General features: G+C 37.3%; 1 protein-coding gene and 1 long non-coding RNA gene across 3 annotated transcripts in view; one reads left to right on the forward strand and one right to left on the reverse strand.

Annotated features, from left to right (window-relative positions):
* DHX29 (DExH-box helicase 29) overlaps window positions 1–20,167 on the reverse strand; it is a 47,145-nt gene that overhangs the window by 25,395 nt on the left and 1,583 nt on the right. For both annotated transcript variants that reach the window (XR_015148763.1, XM_086361709.1), the window contains exons 2-10: window positions 14,332–14,405; window positions 13,059–13,172; window positions 10,770–10,899; window positions 9,907–10,052; window positions 8,005–8,127; window positions 3,688–3,814; window positions 2,834–2,992; window positions 2,052–2,217; window positions 1,667–1,790 (exon numbers count right to left, since the gene is read on the reverse strand). Coding sequence is in view for 1 of the 2 variants with exons in the window: in XM_086361709.1 (XP_086217835.1) it covers window positions 1,667–1,790; window positions 2,052–2,217; window positions 2,834–2,992; window positions 3,688–3,814; window positions 8,005–8,127; window positions 9,907–10,052; window positions 10,770–10,899; window positions 13,059–13,172; window positions 14,332–14,405 (1,163 nt within the window). In the remaining variant the exon portion in view is untranslated. The remainder of the gene's footprint in view (window positions 1–1,666; window positions 1,791–2,051; window positions 2,218–2,833; window positions 2,993–3,687; window positions 3,815–8,004; window positions 8,128–9,906; window positions 10,053–10,769; window positions 10,900–13,058; window positions 13,173–14,331; window positions 14,406–20,167) is intronic.
* LOC147350365 (uncharacterized) lies at window positions 11,028–12,358 on the forward strand. The gene is made up of 2 exons (XR_015148767.1): window positions 11,028–11,154; window positions 12,204–12,358. It is a non-coding gene; the product is annotated as an uncharacterized LOC147350365 (long non-coding RNA).

Consider the following 20,167-nt stretch of genomic DNA (forward strand, 5'->3'; position numbering starts at 1 on the left):
AGTAGACATGACTGAGCGCACACATACATGCATATGATGCAAATCTATAAACAGCATATATATTCAGGCTTCTGGACTTACTAGCTGTGTGACCTTGGGCAAGTAACAACTTCTTGGTGTCTTAGTTTCTAAATTTGTAAAATGGGGCTAATAATTATACCTCCTTTATATGCATACTCTGAGGTAAACTTTCAGTTAATCAAACACAATGCTTACTCTATGCTATGCTAAGTCACTTCAGTCGTGTCCAACTCTGTGCGACCCCATAGACGGCAGCCCACCAGGCTCCGTCTGTAGCCTACCTGGCTCCTCCCTCCATGGGATTCTCCAGGCAAGAACACTAGAGTGGGTTGCCATTTCCTTCTCCAATGCGTGAAAGTGAAAAGTGAAAGTGAAGTCGCTCAGTCGTGTCCGACTCTTAGCAACCCCATGGATTGCAGCCTAACAGGCTCCTCCGTTCATGGGATTTTCCAAGCAAGAGTACTGGAGTGGGGTGCCATTGCCTTCTCCGAGTGCTTATTCTCGAACACAATAAACTATTAAACACATGTTTATTATTTATTCCTATAGTGGTGCTATTTCCCTGGTGGCTCAGAGGTTAAAGCGTCTGCCGGGAATGTGGGAGACCTGGGTTCGATCCCTGGGTCGGGAAGATCCCCTGGAGAAGGAAATGGCAACCCACTCCAGTACTCTTGCCTGGAGAATCCCATGGAGGGAGGAGCCAGGTAGGCTACAGTCCATGGGGTCACAAAGAGTCAGACACGACTGAGTCACTTCACTTCACTTCATAGTGGTGCTATTTAAATATGTAGATGATCCACAAAGCATTTCTCAAAGTCCCCGCTGAGATTCCATTTGTATATTACAAGTCAAAGTATTTTACTTTGAACTCCATTGGATGGAATCTAAGTTATCCTGCCTCTGTTTTATTAAGAGCCCACAATTATTTTTGAAACATTGACAGTCATTTCCATCAATTAAGCTTACCTTATGATACCTTATTTTGCAAAACAAGGGAAATAAAGACATTAAGAACTTTTACTGAGAGAAAATGGAAAAGAATTATTATTTGGAATTCCACTTAATCAGTGTCTAAATTTTCAGTAGTTCTAATTCACCAGGAAGAAAGATATACACGTTTATTACAAAGAGAAAATGTTGACAATACTCCCAACCAAAAAAAAAGAGCATAGTGTTCTCTTAAAAGTGCTCTCTTCAGTAATACTTATTTTCATCCTTCCTTAAACTAGAAGCTTTAGTCGATATAACCTAAAAGTGAAAACTGGAACCAATGTCTTGTATTTTAAAGTCGAGAGACAATATAACGTTAAAGGAAAACAATTGTTTAAAAACTCTCCTTAATTCAATCACTCTAGCACAGTTTTTTAATCTTTAAATCAGTGTAGCTTGCAAAGCTGGACCAAATGGTTCAGTGCCTCTGGTCCAAGGAGAGAAAGCTTGAACTATGTTTGGAGATGAGACAAAGTCAAAATTATAAATAAGCAAGAAACAAGGACTACTCAGAAGCAGCATTCAGTGAAGAGAAAACTGGCACAAAGGGCCACGATTAAATACTACCTTCCACATGCAGATAGTTTTATGTTGACAAAATATACCCATTACTCCACAAATGAATTTTGAGACACTTGGATCTATAAAAACTTACCTGCCCTTTCACTAAACGATAAAGAGCTAAAGTAGCTCCCAGGTGCTGAGCCTGCATACCGTCCTCTGTTAAGATCGTAGGGCACACGACCAGGACATCATCTTCAGACTTGATTACCCTCACCCTAAAAGAAGCCAAAGACATTTTAAAATAAAATTGATGAAGTAAAAATGGTCAGAATCCCATTAACACTGAACTGTAGTTTACGTTATTTATATTAAATATTCTCACAGAAAACACTATATTAATACTAGGTAATGATTTATAGGCACTATCAACCTAGAGATGTGGAACCAGCTTCCTGAACACCTACTTAACTCATAAGAAAAAAAGTATCTTCATCTTAGATTTTTCTAAAAGTTCACTCAGTTAACCAAAAACATACCTACATTTCCAGTATCTACCTACTGCAACTTTTTCAAAGGAAGGATTTGGACTCTTGGGAAGATTCTTCCTGACCCAATCGATCAGAAACTGTTTGGGAGATTTTCCAGTCCAGCTTCGAGCAGTATAGTCAAAATTTCTTACATCATGAGGTTCTTTCTTTTTCTCTAAAATGACAAAGATTGGTTCTTTAAAAATGCTTATGTAGTAATACAGAATATCTTTTGAAGGATTAAGGTTCTCTCACTTTTGGGAACAGATTTTTTTTAAGAGAATAGGTGAGAAAAGGACGGACAGACCTGATTCGAGCAAGGGAAAGGCTGGCCTAAAAGGAGATAATAGGATGAGCAAAGTCATGGAGCCATGAAAGAATATATGTTTTAAGAATGATACAGCTGTAGTACATAGCTGGGAGAATAAGGTGGAAAGGCAGACTGTGGCAGAATGCAAAGGATCGTCAGTGCCATAATAGAAGGTTTGAACTTGTTAACTGATTAACATTTTTAACCAGAAACTCATATTTTGATCTGTGTTACAGAAAGATAATTCTGGCAGGAGTCTGAACTGGAGAGAGATGAGGCTGAAGCCAGATGTTGGTAATCACAAAATGCTAAACAAATTATTATAATTATTACTTTTCCAAGAAAGTATGTGGAAGTGTAACTTTACTGCCATCTTTTGTAGTTTGTTGGAATACAAAGTTAATACAATTTCTCAATTATATAGTCCTTGATGTTTTACTATTTACAAATTACACTTTGGAACACTCTCCCTTCATTTTACCTTTTTCTTCTTCAGGAGCAGCTGCAGACTTTTCAAATAAATTAAAGTTCAAAGCACTTTCTCCTTCTGTGACTACAGGAGGCTTCTTTCTTTCATTCTGTTGGTATGAAATCTTTATGGCTGGATTGAATACTGGATGATCTTCTAAAGTTTCCATTTCTACCAAAAAAAATGATGCTTATTTTATTTTTATTCATATTTGTTTTTCATGCCTTTTTACTCTGCAATTTTTTTTAAAAAACATTGCTTCTTTTTCCTTCCTACTAGGAATTTGTGCTAGAAGTTCAAGGCAATTTATTTTCACATTATATACTAACATTTTTAGAACAAATCACTTAACAGATGTAGAAGGCCAGGAAAAACATCTTCACTAAAAGTAAATTCTCATGGAATTATATTCACCTCTCCTTCTTGAGTGGAGATAGTGTTTTATGGTGTACACTTCAGGTTAACTAACTATGGCTGCAGGCCAAATCCAGCCCCGCTACCTATTTCCATATGGTCTGTGAGCTAAGGATGATTTTTACATCTTTAACTGGTTGAAAAAGATAAAAGGAAGAAATATTTGGTGCCATGTGAAAATTATATGAAATTTCAGCATCCATAGAGTTTTGTGAAAACATAACCATTTGCTTATGTCTTGTATATGGCTGCTTTTATGCTGTGGTAGCAGAGTTGAGTAATCATAACAACCTGTAAAACTTAAATTTACTATTTGCCTTGTTGCAAAAGTTTGCCAACCCCAAGTGTAAACTGTTAGGAAAGAGAAGACATACAAAAAAGAGGCAACTACCATCCTAGGAAAGCCAATAAAAAAGACATATTAATACATCTAAGAATTTTAAAGTGTTTACCTCTTTGAAATTTCCTTATTTTCTCTTGAGCCTCTTTTTGGCCTTGCTTCTTCTTTTCTAGTTTAAAGGCAGCTGCTTGCTCTTTTGCATCCAGAAGTTTAGCTGCAAGGTGCAAGTACCTTTCATTCTGGTGTTCCAAATAAGATGATGACAAAGAAACGAAGAGCAAGATTAGTTTATCTACTGGCAATGTATTGTATCAAAACCTGTTATCTTTTGATCTTATTCTTTGGTCCAACAAATCTTTTAGCAATTTTTCATAGAGAAATAATACAAACGTGCAAATCTGTAGGTACACAGATGTTCACTGCAGTACTGATTGAAAAGGAAAACTGGAAATCAAGGGTGGTATGCTCTACAGAGAAAACTAGTCATTGGGGGGAAAAGTCAAGAAGCAATAGAATGAGGGTAATGCAAAGAACTGACTCACTAGAAAAGACCCTGATGCTGGGAAAGATTGAAGGTGGGAAGAGAAGGGGACGACAGAGGATGAGATGGTTGGTTGGTATCACTGACTCAATGGACATGAGTTTGAGTAAGCTTTGGGAGTTGGTGATGGGACAGGGAAGCCTGGCGTGTTGCAGTCCACAGGGTTGCAAAGAGTCGGACATGATGAGCAACTGAACTGAATTGAATCCAAATGGAGAAACTTACTTGACATGTTAAATAAAATAAGCAAACTATGGAATAAAATGTAAGTATGAGCTCATTTCTGTAAAAAGAAAAGTTACTTTTACACGTTTTATAAATATATGGATTTAAAGGACTGCATATGCAATAGTACAAGACACTCGCAGCCATAAAACCAAAAACAGAAGCAACGTTGTAACAAATTCAATAAAGACTTTATATAAAAAACAAAAATACACTTTTCTGAAAGCTGCTGCTGCTAAGTCACTTCAGTCGTATCTGACTCTGTGCGACCCCACAGATGGCAGCCCACCAGGCTCCTCCGTCCATGGGATTTTCCAGGCAAGAACACTGGAGTGGGTTACCATTGCCTTCTCCATTTCTGAAAGCTACCTTCCTATAATCTCTATCTTATGGAAGACGGTCAGGGACATTACAAAAAAAAAAGGCCTCTGGAGAAAATGTGTATTATAAAATTTAACTCTGCTGAGCAAAAACCAAACAGAGAGCTAACCTCAAATTACTGGTTTTTCCTTTAGGTTAGGTTAATAAGAGATGGGAAGCATCAAAGCTCTGGGTAGAGAAGAGGGCATTAGCAGTGCTGCTATGAGACACAACCACTGAGTCGAGGGGAAAAGACACAACTAAGGAAGCACAATTCTGGGACCATTCTGTGTAGAAGCCGTCAGCAATAGAGTATAACAGACAGAAGGATTGGCTATCACCTCAATTTCACCCAAACCACACTCATTCTTTCAATCTTTCCTATCTGTGGCACTGATACCACCATCCCTCTGCTTACGAATCTCTTGCAGTCTTTGGCTTCTCAATTTATGTTCAGTAAATCAGCAATTTCTATTGATTCTTCCTTTAAATGTTTCTCTTCTAAGTTCCAATTTGGGGACCTCCCTGGTTGTCCAGGGGCTTCCCTGGTAGCTCAGTTGGTAAAGAATCTGCCTGAAAATCAGGAAACCCCAGTTCAATTTCTGGGTTGGGATGATCCCCTAGAGAAGGAATAAGCTACCCACTCCAGTATTCTTGGGCTTCCCTGGTGGCTCAGATGTTAAAGAATCCACCTGCAATGTGGGAGACTGGGTTCAATCCCTGGCTTGGGAAGATCCCCATGGCAGCCCACTCCAGTATTCTTGCCTGGAGAATTCCATGAATAGAGGAGCCTGGCAGGCTACACTCCATGGTGTTGCGGAGAGTCGGTCACAACTGAGCGACTTTGACTTCACTGGCTGTCCAGAGGCTAGGACTCTGCACTTCTGCAGCAGGGGGCACAGGCTCAATCCTGGTCAGGGAAGCTCTGCATGCTGTGCAGTGTGCTCCCACCTCTCCCCCCAAAACTATACAAATTCCACTTTGGGACTTTATTATTTCACACCTGAGCAAGTGCAAGACTTACCAAATGGCCTCCCTACCCTTTGCAAATCACATTAATCACTACTAAATTCAACCTAGAAAGTCAAATTCTTGTGGGTTACCTGCCTCCACACAGTTAGCGAGCCTTCATAATTAATAGGGAAAGTTCTTTTTTTTTTTTAAATTTTATTTATTTATTTGGCTGCTCCGGGTCCCAGTTGCAGCATGTGGGATCCAGCTCCCCGACCAGGGATTGAACCTGGGCCCCCTGCACTGAGAGCTCAGAGTCTTAGCCACTGGACCACCAGGGAAGTCCAGGAAAGTTCTTGAATTCATTTTCTGGGCATCAAAATTTTCTAGTCTCAGTTGAACTCACCTGTTTACTCCTATTTGCTAGTACTCACACATTTTATCCTGATTATGGTTTAATATGCAAAGGTCCTTTGCACAATTCCACTTCTGTACCCTTATTCACACTATTTCACCCATCTGGGCCATTTTCCCATTCCTTGTTGCCTATGCATACTTCATGCATCCTTCAAATCCCACTTCTTTTCAGTAAGGCTGACCAAATGCTCCAATTAGAAGAGACCTCTTTTTCTGAACCTCAAAATAACGTGTACTATCATAAATTGTTTTTGTTTTGTTACTTTAATACAGGCACATGCTTAAAAAAAAAACTCAAGAGGATACAGAAGAGTATAACCCACCCACTAACCCCAGCCCTACTCACTAGTAATAGCTTCTTGTGTATTTCTCCAGATGTCTCCTTTGCATACAAAAGGATGCAAATATGTGTGTATGAGTGTGTGTATGTATTCTTTTACTCAGCTGAGTTCATCATACTACACATTCTGTTGTACAACTTCCTTTCTTCCATTCTTAATCAACTTTATAAAGGTATTGAAAACATACCCATTTTAAGTGAATAAGTGAATGTGTTTGATAAATGTATAAATCCACATAACCATTATCATAAAGACATAAATCACTGCATCATCCCCAAAAGTTTCCCCATCATGCCTAACAGTCAATCTCCTTCCTCCATCCGTGGGCTCAGAAAACCACTGATCTGGTTTCCCTTACTAGAGATTGATTTTGCATAGATGACTTTTCTAGAATTTAATATAATGAAATTGTTCAGCATGTACTTATTTGTGAGTTTCCTTCTTATATAATGATTTCTAAAGCTGCTTATAGTGTTTGGCTGTTATTAATAAAACTGCTATGAATATTTGTGTACAAGCTTTTTTTTTTTATGACATTTTCATTTTTATTGAGTAAATACCTAGGAATGAAATTGTTAGGTCATATGGTAAATGTATGGCTAACTTCATAAGAAAGTGACAGTTTTCCAAAGTAGTTGTACTCCTACAATCAGCGTAGGAGTGTTTGGTTGCTTCATATCCTCCCAACACTTGTTATTGCTGCTTCTGCTGTTAAGTCACTTCAGTCATGTCCAACTCTGTGCAACCCCACAGACGGCAGCCCATCAGGCTCCGCCGTCCCTGGGATTCTTCAGGCAAGAACACTGGAGTGGGTTGCCATTTCCTTCTCCACTGAATGAAAGTGAAAAGTGAAAGTGAAGTCGCTCACTTAGAAGTCGTGTCCGACTCCTAGCGACCCCATGAATTGTAGCCTACCAGGTTCCTCCGTCCATGGGACTTTCCAGGCAAGAGTACTGGAGTGGGGTGCCATCGCCTTCTCCGACACTTCGTATTACTGATCTTTTAATTTTAGCCATTTTGATAGATGTATAGTAGTATTTCATTGCAGTTTTCATTTTCATTTTTCCCACAACTAGCAATGTTGAAGTTATTTTTACATGTTTATTGGACATCCAAATATCTGCTTTTATAAAATGCTTGTTGTCCTTTTACAACTTCTTTATAAATTCTAGATAGAAGTCTTTAATCAGATATATATATATTGTTATTTTCTTCCTACAACTTGATTTTTTTCACTTAATCTAATATTTTTAGTTTATCTTATGATATGTAGGTTTTCTCTGTCCAGGCAAAGGCTTTCCTTTATAAAATAATGTGCTTTTTAAATTATCTGAATAATTTAGCATACTCTTAACACTTAATCATTTAAAAATATTTGGCGACTGTCTCTTTAGACGTGGGAGTGATGCAATAACATTTATTGAATGGTTATTTTGTGTCGTGTTTTCCCCTAAGTGTTGCATTATTTAACTCTCACATAAACCCTTAGAGATAACTATTTCTTCAATTTACAAATGAGGAAACTAAGTATTAGAAAACTTAAATATTTTGCGAGGAACATCCAACTAGAAGATCAATGCAAATTTCTACTCACAGGGTCAAATTTTTCCTCTTCTGAACTTTTAGAAGTCTCACTCTTTTCTTCATTTTGTTGTTCAGCATATCGCAAAATCCATTCTTTCATATTTACTTCCAATTTTTTTTCATCCTTTTTTGGCTAGGAAAAAAAAAACAACAAATATCTGAAAAATCAAAATTAGAAAAAGTTGTCAAAACTATCATCAAGTGTCACTGCTTTTATAATTTCTTTACACTCAGAAACAGTAGACACGTAAGTCTCAAAAATCATAGTGAAGGACAAATGAGTGGAACTCAACACTACTTTGTAAGTCTAAACTTACATAGTTCAAAGAATCCATTTACATAAAGAGGCAAAAAACTGACAGAACTGTGAAAAACCTGTATTATTCCTTAACAGTGGTTTTGTGCAGATGCTGTTTCCACAAATTTTTTTTTTAAGCTTTACTGAGGTCTGATACATTAACAATTGTACATATTATTGTGATTTAAACTATTTTATATATATATATATATATATATATATATATATACCCTCACCATTTTGATGAGTTTGGACATATGCTTATATCATGGATGCTAAAGCTGAAGCTCCAATAGTTTGGCCACCTGATGTGAAGAACTGACTCATTGGAAAAGACCCTAATGCTGGGAAAGACTGAAGGCGGGAGAAGGGGATGACAGATGATGAGATGGATGGATGGCATCACCGACTCAAAGGACATGAGTTTGAGCAAGCTCTGGAAGTTGGTGATGGACAAGGAAGCCTGTTGTGCTGCAGTCCATGGGGTTGCAAAGAGCTGGACATGACTAAGCGACTGAACTGACTGATACACCCATGATACCATTACTACAACCAAGGTACTAAATGTACCTGTTACTTTCAAAAATTCTTGAGCGTTCCTTTGTGTGTGTGTGTATGTGTGTGTGTGTGTATTGCTGTGGGGAGAGGCATGGTTGTGGTAAGAAAGCTTAACAAGAGATCTATCCTCTTAACATATTTTAAAGTACACAATACTGTTCTGTTGACTACAGGCACTATGTTGAACAGCAGATATCTAGAATTTATTGATATTGCATAACTGAAATTTTATTACCATTATGCAACATTTCCCCATTTGCCCCTTCTCCCTTTAGCCCCTGGTAACTACCATTCTGTTTCTATGAACATGACTATTTTAGGTACTTCATGTAAGTGACATCATGTAATATTTGTCTTTCTGTGACTGGCTTATTTAACTCAGCATAATGTTCTCTAGGTTCACCCATGTTCATAGATGTTTCATGATATGCACAGTATTTGTGTGTAATGCCCTAAGGAAGTACACCTTCCAGTATTAATGCCTTTCTGTAACCCCCTTCCACGAAGATTTTGAATTGGCCACATGACTTGCTTCAGCCAATGTGACATCAGCAACAGTGATACAAGCAGAGGCTTGATAAAAATTTGTACACTGGTGTTTACTATCTTGAGATACTTGCTCTTGGAAGCCAGATGTCAAGTAAGAAGTCTGACCATTCTAATATCAAAATGTAAGGGGAAACCTAAACTAATCATGTGGAGAGAGAGATGCCTTGCTAGCAAGATCCCAGCTGAGGCTCTAGTCATGTGAGTAAATAAACCATTTTGGATCTTCTAGCCTGAGGAGATACCTCTTGGATCAGACAAACTGCCTAGCTGAGCTCAGTCCAAACTGCAAAATCATAAGGAATAAAATGTTGGTTTAAGTCACTTCATTTTCGGGTGGTTTGTTATGTAGCAATAGATAACTGAAATGACAATGCTAATGAATTTGCCAAACCCATTAGACTTTTTCAATGAGTAAAAACATAACGGCAACCTAATACTTATACTCTTATGAACTGTTACACATGTTTCACTCGATTTTATACTTTAAATGTTGAATTCTTAAATTACCATGATCTTAGGATCTTCTTCCCGCTTTTTGGTTTTAGGTTGCAATGGAGGTGAAATAGTGGCTTGCGTTTGAGGATACTGGAATTTTGGCCTACTTTTAGGTTGTTGCTCTTCAAATTCCTGACTGAATCCTTCAGGAAGCGCATCTTAAGAGAAATTGGGATAAAAATAATGTACATGATACAGAAAACATACAAATACTTATTAAACACATGCATAAAACCTGTCTAGACAAAGAGCACTTAACTTTCTTCTACTGTTCATCTTCTAGGAATAGAAATCCTACAATGAAAGTTGTTTTATTATCAAACCAGTGGGAACACTCTCTAGACGATAACCAGCCCACCTCAGTTTGGTCATTTCACCCTCAAAGTGCTAGACGCCTAAATTTTCATAAGAAAATCTTAACTCTCCACTCCTCCTTGGTTGCATGTGGTAGTAGCCTTAATCAGTCATAGAAGCAATTCACATTCCAGGATCTTGCCAAAGATTACAGCCTGAACCCTGTGCTTAATTAAATATTATTTACCCAAAGCAAGATAGCCCTAATTTCTAAACCAAAACCAGGTACACAGCCTGACAGGTTATAGACAGTTAAGAATATGCTGTATAATGTGCACTGTAAAATGGCCATTAACAACTGAAAGCAACACATACAAAAATAATTTTTTCTTGCACAGACTATAATCCTTAAGAAGAATATACCAAAAAGACCAGAAAAAGGGTAAGAATATTTTAAAAATAATTATAACACAGTGAAAAAAAATTTAAGTGCAAACCAAAAGCTTGCTACAAATATCATAAACACAAATTATTTCAAAAGGTTTTATAAACTGAAAGAATGTTATGATAATACTGCTTACCATCTGAAAGGTTTAAACAGAGCCAATCCAAGGCAGAATGAAGATCACCACCATGTAAGAGTGTGTTAGTCATGGCATCTTCAATGTCCTTAGTTTTAAACGAAAATGCTTGTAAAGCCATGTATAAATCCTATGGAAGGGAAATGTGAAAAAGCCATTCTGTCAGTTTTCTGTTTTTTCATTACTAAGTGTATTCTCCCATTCATTTTAAAACAGAAATTCTGACACAAATTATAACTTCAAAAGTATCTTTTTCTCTTTTTTTCCAGTTTGAAGAATTATTTTATTTGAGAACTAGAGAATTTGAGAACTACAGAAAAATAAAAAACGACCAGGAGAAATTGCTCATATTCTCTCTATCCAAAGATACTGTCTGCAATGCAATGTGGGTCCTTCAGTCATTTTTTTGTGATTTTTTTAAAAACAAATTTCATTTAACATTGTAACTAAGCATCTTCCCAAATTATTAGAAATTGTTCATCACTTGTAATAGTTACAGAATATTCCACTGGATAGATATACCATAATCTTGAGAGTCCCCTGGATTGCAAGGAGATCCAACTAGTCCATTTTGAAGGAGATCAGCACTGGGATATGTTTGGAAGGAATGATGCTAAAGCTGAAACTCCAGTACTTTGGCCACCTCATGCGAAGAGTTGACTCATTGGAAAAGACTCTGATGCTGGGAGGGATTGGGGGCAGGAGAAGGGGACGACAGAAGATGAGATGGCTGGATGGCATCACTGACTCGATGGACGTGAGTCTCAGTGAACTCCGGGAGTTGGTGATGGACAGGGAGACCTGGTGTGCTGCGATTTACAGGGTCGAAAAGAGTAGGACACGACTGAATGACTGAACTGAACTATACATTTTCCTACTGGTGCTCACTTGGAATGTTTTCTTTTTCTTAAATCATAAGCTGTGCTTCAATGAACGTGTTCATATAAAAAGTAAAGCTTTTTAATGTACTTTCTAACACATTTTTAGATCTGGGCAAGACTGGGTTGAAATTCAGACTTTTTATTTTGAAAGTGAAAAGTGAAAAGCTCAGTCGTGTCCAACTCTTTTTGACCCCATGGATTATAGCCCATGGAATTTTCCAGGCAAGAGTACTGGAGTGAGTTGCCATTTCCTTCTCCAGGGATCAAAACCAGGTCTCCCACATTGCAGGCAGAGGCTTTACGTCTAAGCCACCAGGGAAGCCCTTTTTACTTTGCTAGTAATTAACAACCTCAGGCTATAATTTATATAATCCTTCTAAGCCTCAATTTCTTCATTTGAAAAATGGGGCAAAATACCTTCCAGCATTGGTGTGTCAGAGAAAATGTAAGCAAAGTGCCCACTACAAGTCCAACAGCATTTGGGGGATGTAATTTTCATATCACTATTTTACTGTGTACGCTTACATTTGGCACTTCTTCCTCATTTTTGCAGATGGAACTAATCTACATGAAATTTCAATGGAAGTTGAAAAGTCAAGGGAACACTCTTACATTGCTGGCGGGAATGTAAACTGAAACAGCCACTATGGAAGATGGTATGCAGACTCCTTAAAAAGCTAGGATAAAACCACCATATGACCCAGCAATCCTACTCTTAGGCATATACCCTGAGGAAAACAAAACTGAAAAAGACACATGTATCCCAGTGTTCACTGCAGCACTATTTACAACAGCTAGAACACGGAAACAACCTTGATGTCCACTGACAGAAGAATGGATAAAGAAGCTGTTACATATATACAATGGAATACTACTCAGCCATAAAAAGGAATGCATTTTAATCTGTTCTAATGAGGTGGATGAAACTAGAGCCCATTATACAGAGCAAAGTAAGTCAGAGAAATATAAATATCGTTACTGACACATATATATGGAATCTGAAGAGATGGCACCGATGAATTTATTTTCAGGGCAGCAAAGGAGAAAGAGACAAAGAGAATGGACCTATGGACAAGGTGGAAGGAGAGGAGGGAAAAGGTGAGATATATGGAGAGAGTAACACAGAAATTTACAATATCATGTGTAAAACAAATAGAAAATGGGAATTTGCTGTATGACTCAGGGAACTCAAACAGGGGCTCTGTCACAGGCTGAAGGGCGGAGTCGGGAGGGAAATGGGAGGGAGGTCTGGGAGAGAGGGGACATGGGTGTATCTATGGCTGATTCTTGTTGATGTATGACAGAAAACCACAAAATTCTGTAAAGCAATTATCCTTCAATTAAAAAAAAATTTTTTTTAAATGCTCCACTAAAAATAAGTAACTTTAAAAAAAGGTTTGCAAAATACCTGTAATTTTTTGGCAGTAAGTCTTCCAGAAATCACTCCCTTGTTATTATTTTGCTTTTTGTGTTCATTTATCACTCCAATAATTTTTTGCTCTAGTTTGTTATTAATTACCACCTATTGAGACCAAAAAGATAGCATCAATTAGAAGATGAATTACTAAATAACATTTAATAATTAAATAATTAGAAGGAATCCGTTTTCTATATCCCAGAATTTCAGCTGAAATCAGATACAGCGATTATACTGGAATACCATTCATTGGATCACATTCCTATCACATATTTTAAGAAAAAATGAGGTATGGTAAAAACAACATCTGGCAAGACAAAAATCCTTTTACAAAGCCTCTTTAAGCCATGTATCTCATGACACTGTCCTTGGACCACCCTTATGTTGCCACCACAGAGACAGATTCCTAAGCCTTATTAAACATACTGAATCTGAATCCTTGGGGAAAGAACCCAGAAATGTGCCTTAATATAAAGCAACCTAAGCACATCTGCCTGAAAGAATGGATGCGACGCTAAAAGAGGGGCAAATCAATTAAAGTAAAAACTTGTATTAACATAAATTGTACTATTAGATTACACAAACTATTTTCGCTTCTACTGTTTGTCTTCAATTTTTTTCCTACTTGCCATTCTATCTTCTGTTGTTTCCATATACTTAACCTAAGATTACATAACAGTCTACCCTCAAATATATCTTCCTTTGGTCACATCTTTAATGAATGCTCACTATGAGCAATGCATAAAAACATACTTTAGGAATTCAGTCTAGCACAAGAAACATATAGAAAAAGAAACTGTAACCCAGCATGTCATTATTAAGAAGACATAAGAAGGGGAAGTAGAGCTTTCTAGCCAGAGAGCCTATGGACAAAAGTCTGGAGTCATAAAATCATATGGGATTTAGGGGAACAATGAGATGTGAACTGAAATTTTAAGTGGAGCAGAGTAATGGAGAAGGCTGGAAAGGTATTCCAAGTCAGATCTGAAGGGATGTGTATGCTAGACTTAGAAGTTTGGACCTTACCCAGCTCTTCCTTAATTTCTTAGAGGCTCTCAACAGATGATTTAATTTTATCATAAAAGTACTTTTATCATTTACTTTTTACCATAAAAAGTATGATTTACTTTTTATTTCGTATAGATGAATAATTATTGTACTGTTTACAAAATTTAAAATATCCCATCATTTACTTACATTTAAGAGTACAGATTTTTTTTTTTAAGTAACATTTCTTGGAATGACTCAAAACATGGGTACTCACTTTCAAAATAGATTTATCCAGATTTGCAGGACCACCAGAATCATTTGCAGAATTAAAACTGTAAATTTTCGGACCTATACATAACAGACAATAAACAGGTAATTTAATAATCAATATCCATTACACTATTTTAACTTTTGTCTAAAGATCACTAAATATTAAATATTTGATCTCAACTCTTTCTTTTCCACTTTACCAAATAACCCAATACAGAAGTCAGCAATACTGCTCAATTTTTGAAAACATTTTACTGTTTAGCATTCTCTAGGTTAACTAGTTTCTCACAGAGTGCAATGCTTCAGCACTTAGCTGAAGGAAGACCTCTTAGAGGATATTTGATTCCTGGCAGAGAAGATGGGTAACTTTGAAGAGAAAAAGGAAGTGGGAGCACCTATCATGTCTCCTGCTGAGTACAAGGTTGCTGTATCAGTGTCCAAGGCTGCTGAAACAAATCATCATGGACTTGGTGGCTGAATACACAAACATTCACTCACAATTCTGGATGCCAGAAGTCCAAAATCAAGGTGTTGGTAGGACCATACTTCATCTGATGGCCCTACATAACTCTTTTTTCTTGCTTCTTCTGGCGATCCCAGGTGTTTCCTGGCTTGTCTGTCTTGCTCCTAAAATGGGCCTTCACATGGCCTTATTCCTTTTGTCTGTGTCCATATCTTCCTCTCCTTTCTCTGGACCCTAGTCACTGGGCTTAGGGCTCTCCCTAAATCCAGGATGGTTTCATCTCGAGATCCTTAACCATTACATCTGCAATGATCTTCTTTCCAAAAAAGATCATATTCTGAGGTTCCAGGTAGACGTGAGCGTTTGGGTGAATACTACTGAATCCACTATAGTTGTCAAATCTGTTCCAGTCAATAAAAATACTATATGTTATCAGTCTTCTAACAATGACTAACCAGGAGAGAATAAATTTTATTTTCAAACTTTGGTCTCATGACCTCCTTCTCTCTTAAAAATTACTGAAGATCCCAAGTACTTTTTGTTTATGTGGGTTATAATAGTGATATTTATCACATATTGATAAAAGAGAAAATTTTAAAAACATTAATTCATTGAAAATAAATTTTACTATGTGTTAAAATAAGTATTACTTTTATGAAAAGTTTTTTACTAGATTAAAAAAAACTGTTTTCTACTTTTGCAAATCTCTTAATGTCTAGCTTCTGCATTTAATCTTCTGTAAAATCGCACATCAAGTAGTCACTGTACATTAGTGAGAAAATATAAATGAAAATGACAAATAACATTTTAGATTATGAATATAGTTTGATCTCATTAAGCCTCAGCTAGAAAGGTGTCAATAATTCCCCAGGATCCCCGAGCACACTTTTGAGAACCACAACTATATAAAAATCATCCTAGAATTGTACAAAACCTAGTTACTCTTTGTTTTCAGTTAGAGAAACCTAACATTTTTTCACTTAGAGAAACCTAACATTAAAGAGTTGCTTATTATAATTTTAAATTCAAGGATTTTAGTCTCTGTTGACTTACATTGGGTTGTTCATTTTAAGACACTAGTAAATATGTTAAAAGATAGTAAGAATTCTGGTATAGTATGGTTTTCCTCATCTTCTGGTCTCAGACTTTACCTTAATCCTAGTAACCTTGTTCATAAACTAATGTCAATGGTAATAAAGTACATATCAGCAGTCTTTAATCATTTCTGGGGGTCTTACCAGTTATAGTAAATTCATTCACAAATTTAGCATACTAATCAATCCCTAAACCCATGCAAAGGCAACCCACCTCCCTCCCCCTACCACACACACACCCAACCATTAACCTTTTCTATAGATGGATGTTTCATTACCAAGAGAATACTGAGAAACAGTTCAAGGTTGACGTGTTACTGTCAGAGGTAAGACTGTAAATTCCTTTAGTAACTTTTGCTTTATTTTCTTTCTTGTTTTGGCAATGCCACACCACTTGCAGGATCTTAGTTTCCTCATCAGTAATTGAACTCTGCAGTGAAAATGCCAAGTTCTATTCACTGGACCATCAGGAGATTCTGGATTGGTTTTGTTTTTTAGTGAATTGAAGATTGCAGTCAGTTCTCATTTGTCTCCTCCAACCATTGCACCTAAAACATCCAATCATCACTTGCTTGAGGTCAGTTTATACTGCAAACTTCCAGAGGGCAAATAAAAGAAGATCTAAGTCCCCAGAACATCAAGAGGGGAATGAACATTCATACTGCTGTGCATTCCCTGAGTGTCAGTCAGGGTCTCTGAAAATGGTGTGTTTTCATTTTAATCAATACTCTGAGAAACTGAAGTAATAATGAGATCATGCCAGGGATAATACCAATTAAATCAAGTTAACCAGTAAGGCCCTTTCATTTTCAAATTCTTCCTAAAACATGCTAACAAATGTTTTTTAATCAATACGAATAAAAAGTCCAAAATTTGAGGTGCATTTTAAAACAATCTGAAACAAGTCCTTCTAAAATGTATTTGTACTTCCTGCCATAATACTACTACAATAAGCAAAATTCAAAGCATTTCATGATGTAATATTTATTATGAATATCTATTATTGTGCCAAGAGGCTTGCAGAGCCTACCCAATTCTCTGAGACTCTTAATTTGGTCTCCTCTCCTATCAGCCAGCCAACTTTCAGAATAGAAACCTAACAGCTCCCCAGTCCCAAATTCTGTTACCTAGGAAGGAGTGATGGCACCAGAAGAAAATAGATACCAAAACTTGGACATGAGTAACCCTATTTTCAAATACAATCCTAAGTCAACAGGCCATGGAATAAAAATGGTCCCCATTCTTTTGCCAAGTAACCTGCATAAGATGTATGACAGTTACCTTTTTTGCTGTTTAGAAACCATTCTCCAAGTTTTGGTTTTGTTTCAGAAGAAGGGAGTTACTGGAAATTTGACTAGAAATAAGGAAGTTAGTGTGCAGTACGTATCTTCAAGGCAAATGCACTAAGGATTTCAATTTATAATGACTACACATGGACAATGGAACTTATGTAACTGGCTCTCAGAAATACTTATTAAAGCTGAAGCACAGAAAAACTAAGTAATTTCCTCAAGACGACTCAGTGAGGAAGAAGAGGCAACAGCCAGAATCAGTTTCCTGTTGCCCAATACTCTTAGAATATATTCCTTTTACACAGTATTGCATTTTACATCATACAGGGATTGTAACCATCTACCATCACTGAGACATTCACTGTGAGATGCTGATGCTAGTGATCGGTGGATTGAGGCACCCTGGCTCCCTTCTGCAAGAGCATCCAAATCAGCCAAGAGATGCAGTCAGGAATAAGACCCAGTCTTGTCCTCACAGTGCTTTTCTCATGAAGTAATTAAGCAACTAATTATCCAAGTAAGCTATAAAGAGGAACTACAGAGTATCTGGAGAATAAATGAGAGCTAGCTGACATAATCGAAGCAGTCAGGCTGTCTGAGGAAGTCCACAGAGCCACCGCTACCTGACTAATCCTAGCTAAGGTCTCTTCCCCATTTAATACCAACACCAGTCCCGGCTCTTTCACCCCACCCACACAGACTGTCTTCCTGCTTCATTTCAAGCTCCCATCTTAGGGCCTTCACCTTTGTTCCCTAAGCCTCACTCTCTCCAGATGTAGCTGGTTGCTACAAATCATCTCAGCAGGTTTCCTCAGAAAAGCCATCTCTGTTCTAAATCAGACCGCACCACTGATTTATTCTTTACCAAGACACTGTTTTCTTTGATGGCACTTTTTCTGTTTTATTTTGGTGACCTTAAAAAATATTTATAATGGCTTTCAAGACATCAGTCCCCTTGTCTTATTTCCCTCTTAAGATTTGAAGTCTCAACTAGGTTTAATACTTTTCATAAACACAAGCCTTATGGTTGTAAGTAGCCTCCACCAACCTTCAGTGATATAAGCAGTAATCTCAGTCTGTTCTGTTCTTATGGTATCCTCTGTACCTCAAATCTTGCCTGGCACATAGCAGCTCTTCAAGAATTATTTGATGAACAAAAGAAATGAAAAAACAGAAGTGGAAGAACACCTAGAAGTGTGCCAAGAACCATGCTGTAGCGCTAGTCAATTTCTACCTGTAGATGAGAGTTCAGTTTTGAGGACATATGCTATGTACAATTCTTCAAATTGTTTGAAAAGACAGAGAGAGATGGAAGGGGAGGAAAATACTAACATTTACATTAGGAACAAAAAAGAGTTTAGAGATAATTTTTTCTGTGTATTTTGTCACTTTTTCTTCCAAGTAAGCCTATTATATAAAAATATCCAAACAGAAAAAAGAAAACAAAATCATGTGGCAATCACATTTTATTTATCTGCTATATATACAGATATTGATTTATGGTTACATAAAATTCTCTACAAATTTGGTAGATAACCTCTCATGTTCTCTCGATTTCTTGGTCTTAATAATTTCTCTGATTTGTCCTTGTCACTTATCCAAGAAATTTTTTGGATGACTATATTCAGAACATTTAAGTAGAGATTGAGGGATATTAATACATATCCACGAAACAGTTCTTACCTCCTATAATTTTGTAGGACAGATAAAATATGTAATTCCTCAGATCTAAATATCAAAAAGAATGATTCAAACAATGATACACGAGCTGTGGAATAGGAAGAATTTTAAAAGTAGTTGCTATCTGAGGTGGGTATTACAGGATTCTGGTAGATAGTGTTGGGGATAGAAGCCATTCCATAAGAGAAAATGGCAAGAATCAACACAAGGAGGCAGAAAGCCAACAGCTGAATTTGGGGCAGTGAAAACACAGAGAAAGTGTTACAGGTGAATACCAGAATTAGTTTCCCTCGTGGCTCAGTAGTAAAAAATCTGCCTGCAAAGCAGGAGATGCAGGAGACCTGGGTTCAGTCCTGGGTTGGGAAGATCTCCTGGAGGAGGAATGGCAACCCACTCCAGTATTCTTGCCTGAAAAATGCCATGGACAGAGAAGTCTGGTGGGCTATAGTCCATAGGCTCACAAACAGTTGGACATGATGGAGCATACACACACAATACAGGAACTAGTAAAAAGGCTAGAAAGGGTGGTCTTAGATACAAGCTGAATCGTTGGTACTTTATCACAATGTCAGTAAAAATGCTGTAGAACAACTTGGGAAGTGATATAACCAATGCAGTGATTCTGAAGATCAATCCAATACTTCATGCAGGACAGACTGGAGGAGGAAAAAAGAGCACAGCTAGGGAGATCCATCAGAAGGCTGTGCTCATACTCCACAAATTCATGAGTGCCTAAAATGAGGTGTGAATAGTATAAATCAAAAGTGAAAAGGGGCATACATGGAAGACAAATAAGCAAAGACTATATGGAGCTTGAGAACTGACTGGATGTGAAGAAGAAAGGAAGGCATTAAAATATAACTACTGACATTGACTAAAGAGGAATATGGAAAAACAGAAACAAAGAAGTCACAGGAGAAGCTAGTTTGGGAGGGAGTAATTAGCCATGTTATTAAATTTGACATGCTCACAAAATAGGGCCAGATCTCCAAATCAGTGTAGAAATGGCTGACTTAAGCTTGAAATAAAGACCACGACTGGACGTGCTGATTGAGGAGTCACCTACACAGGAGAAGATAGAAGTAACGGAAGTAGATGAGTTCTTCTGGAAGAGCTGGAGAGGGAATCATACTGTAAGACTGACACGTTCAGCAAGTGTCACATTTTGGGTTTGGGGGACTGGGAAGCCAAAGAACACAACAAATGACTATTAGAAAGTTCAAAGAACTCAGAGCAATAGCACGAAAAGGAAGAGGCTGATTCACAGAGTAAAAGTGCCACAGAATCGTCCAGAAAAAATACTATGCATTT

Source organism: Bos grunniens, chromosome 20 (assembly GCF_055505025.1).
Source record: "Bos grunniens cultivar Pamir isolate PY7600 chromosome 20, Bosgru_T2T1.0, whole genome shotgun sequence".
NCBI classification, from domain to species: Eukaryota; Metazoa; Chordata; class Mammalia; order Artiodactyla; family Bovidae; genus Bos; species Bos grunniens.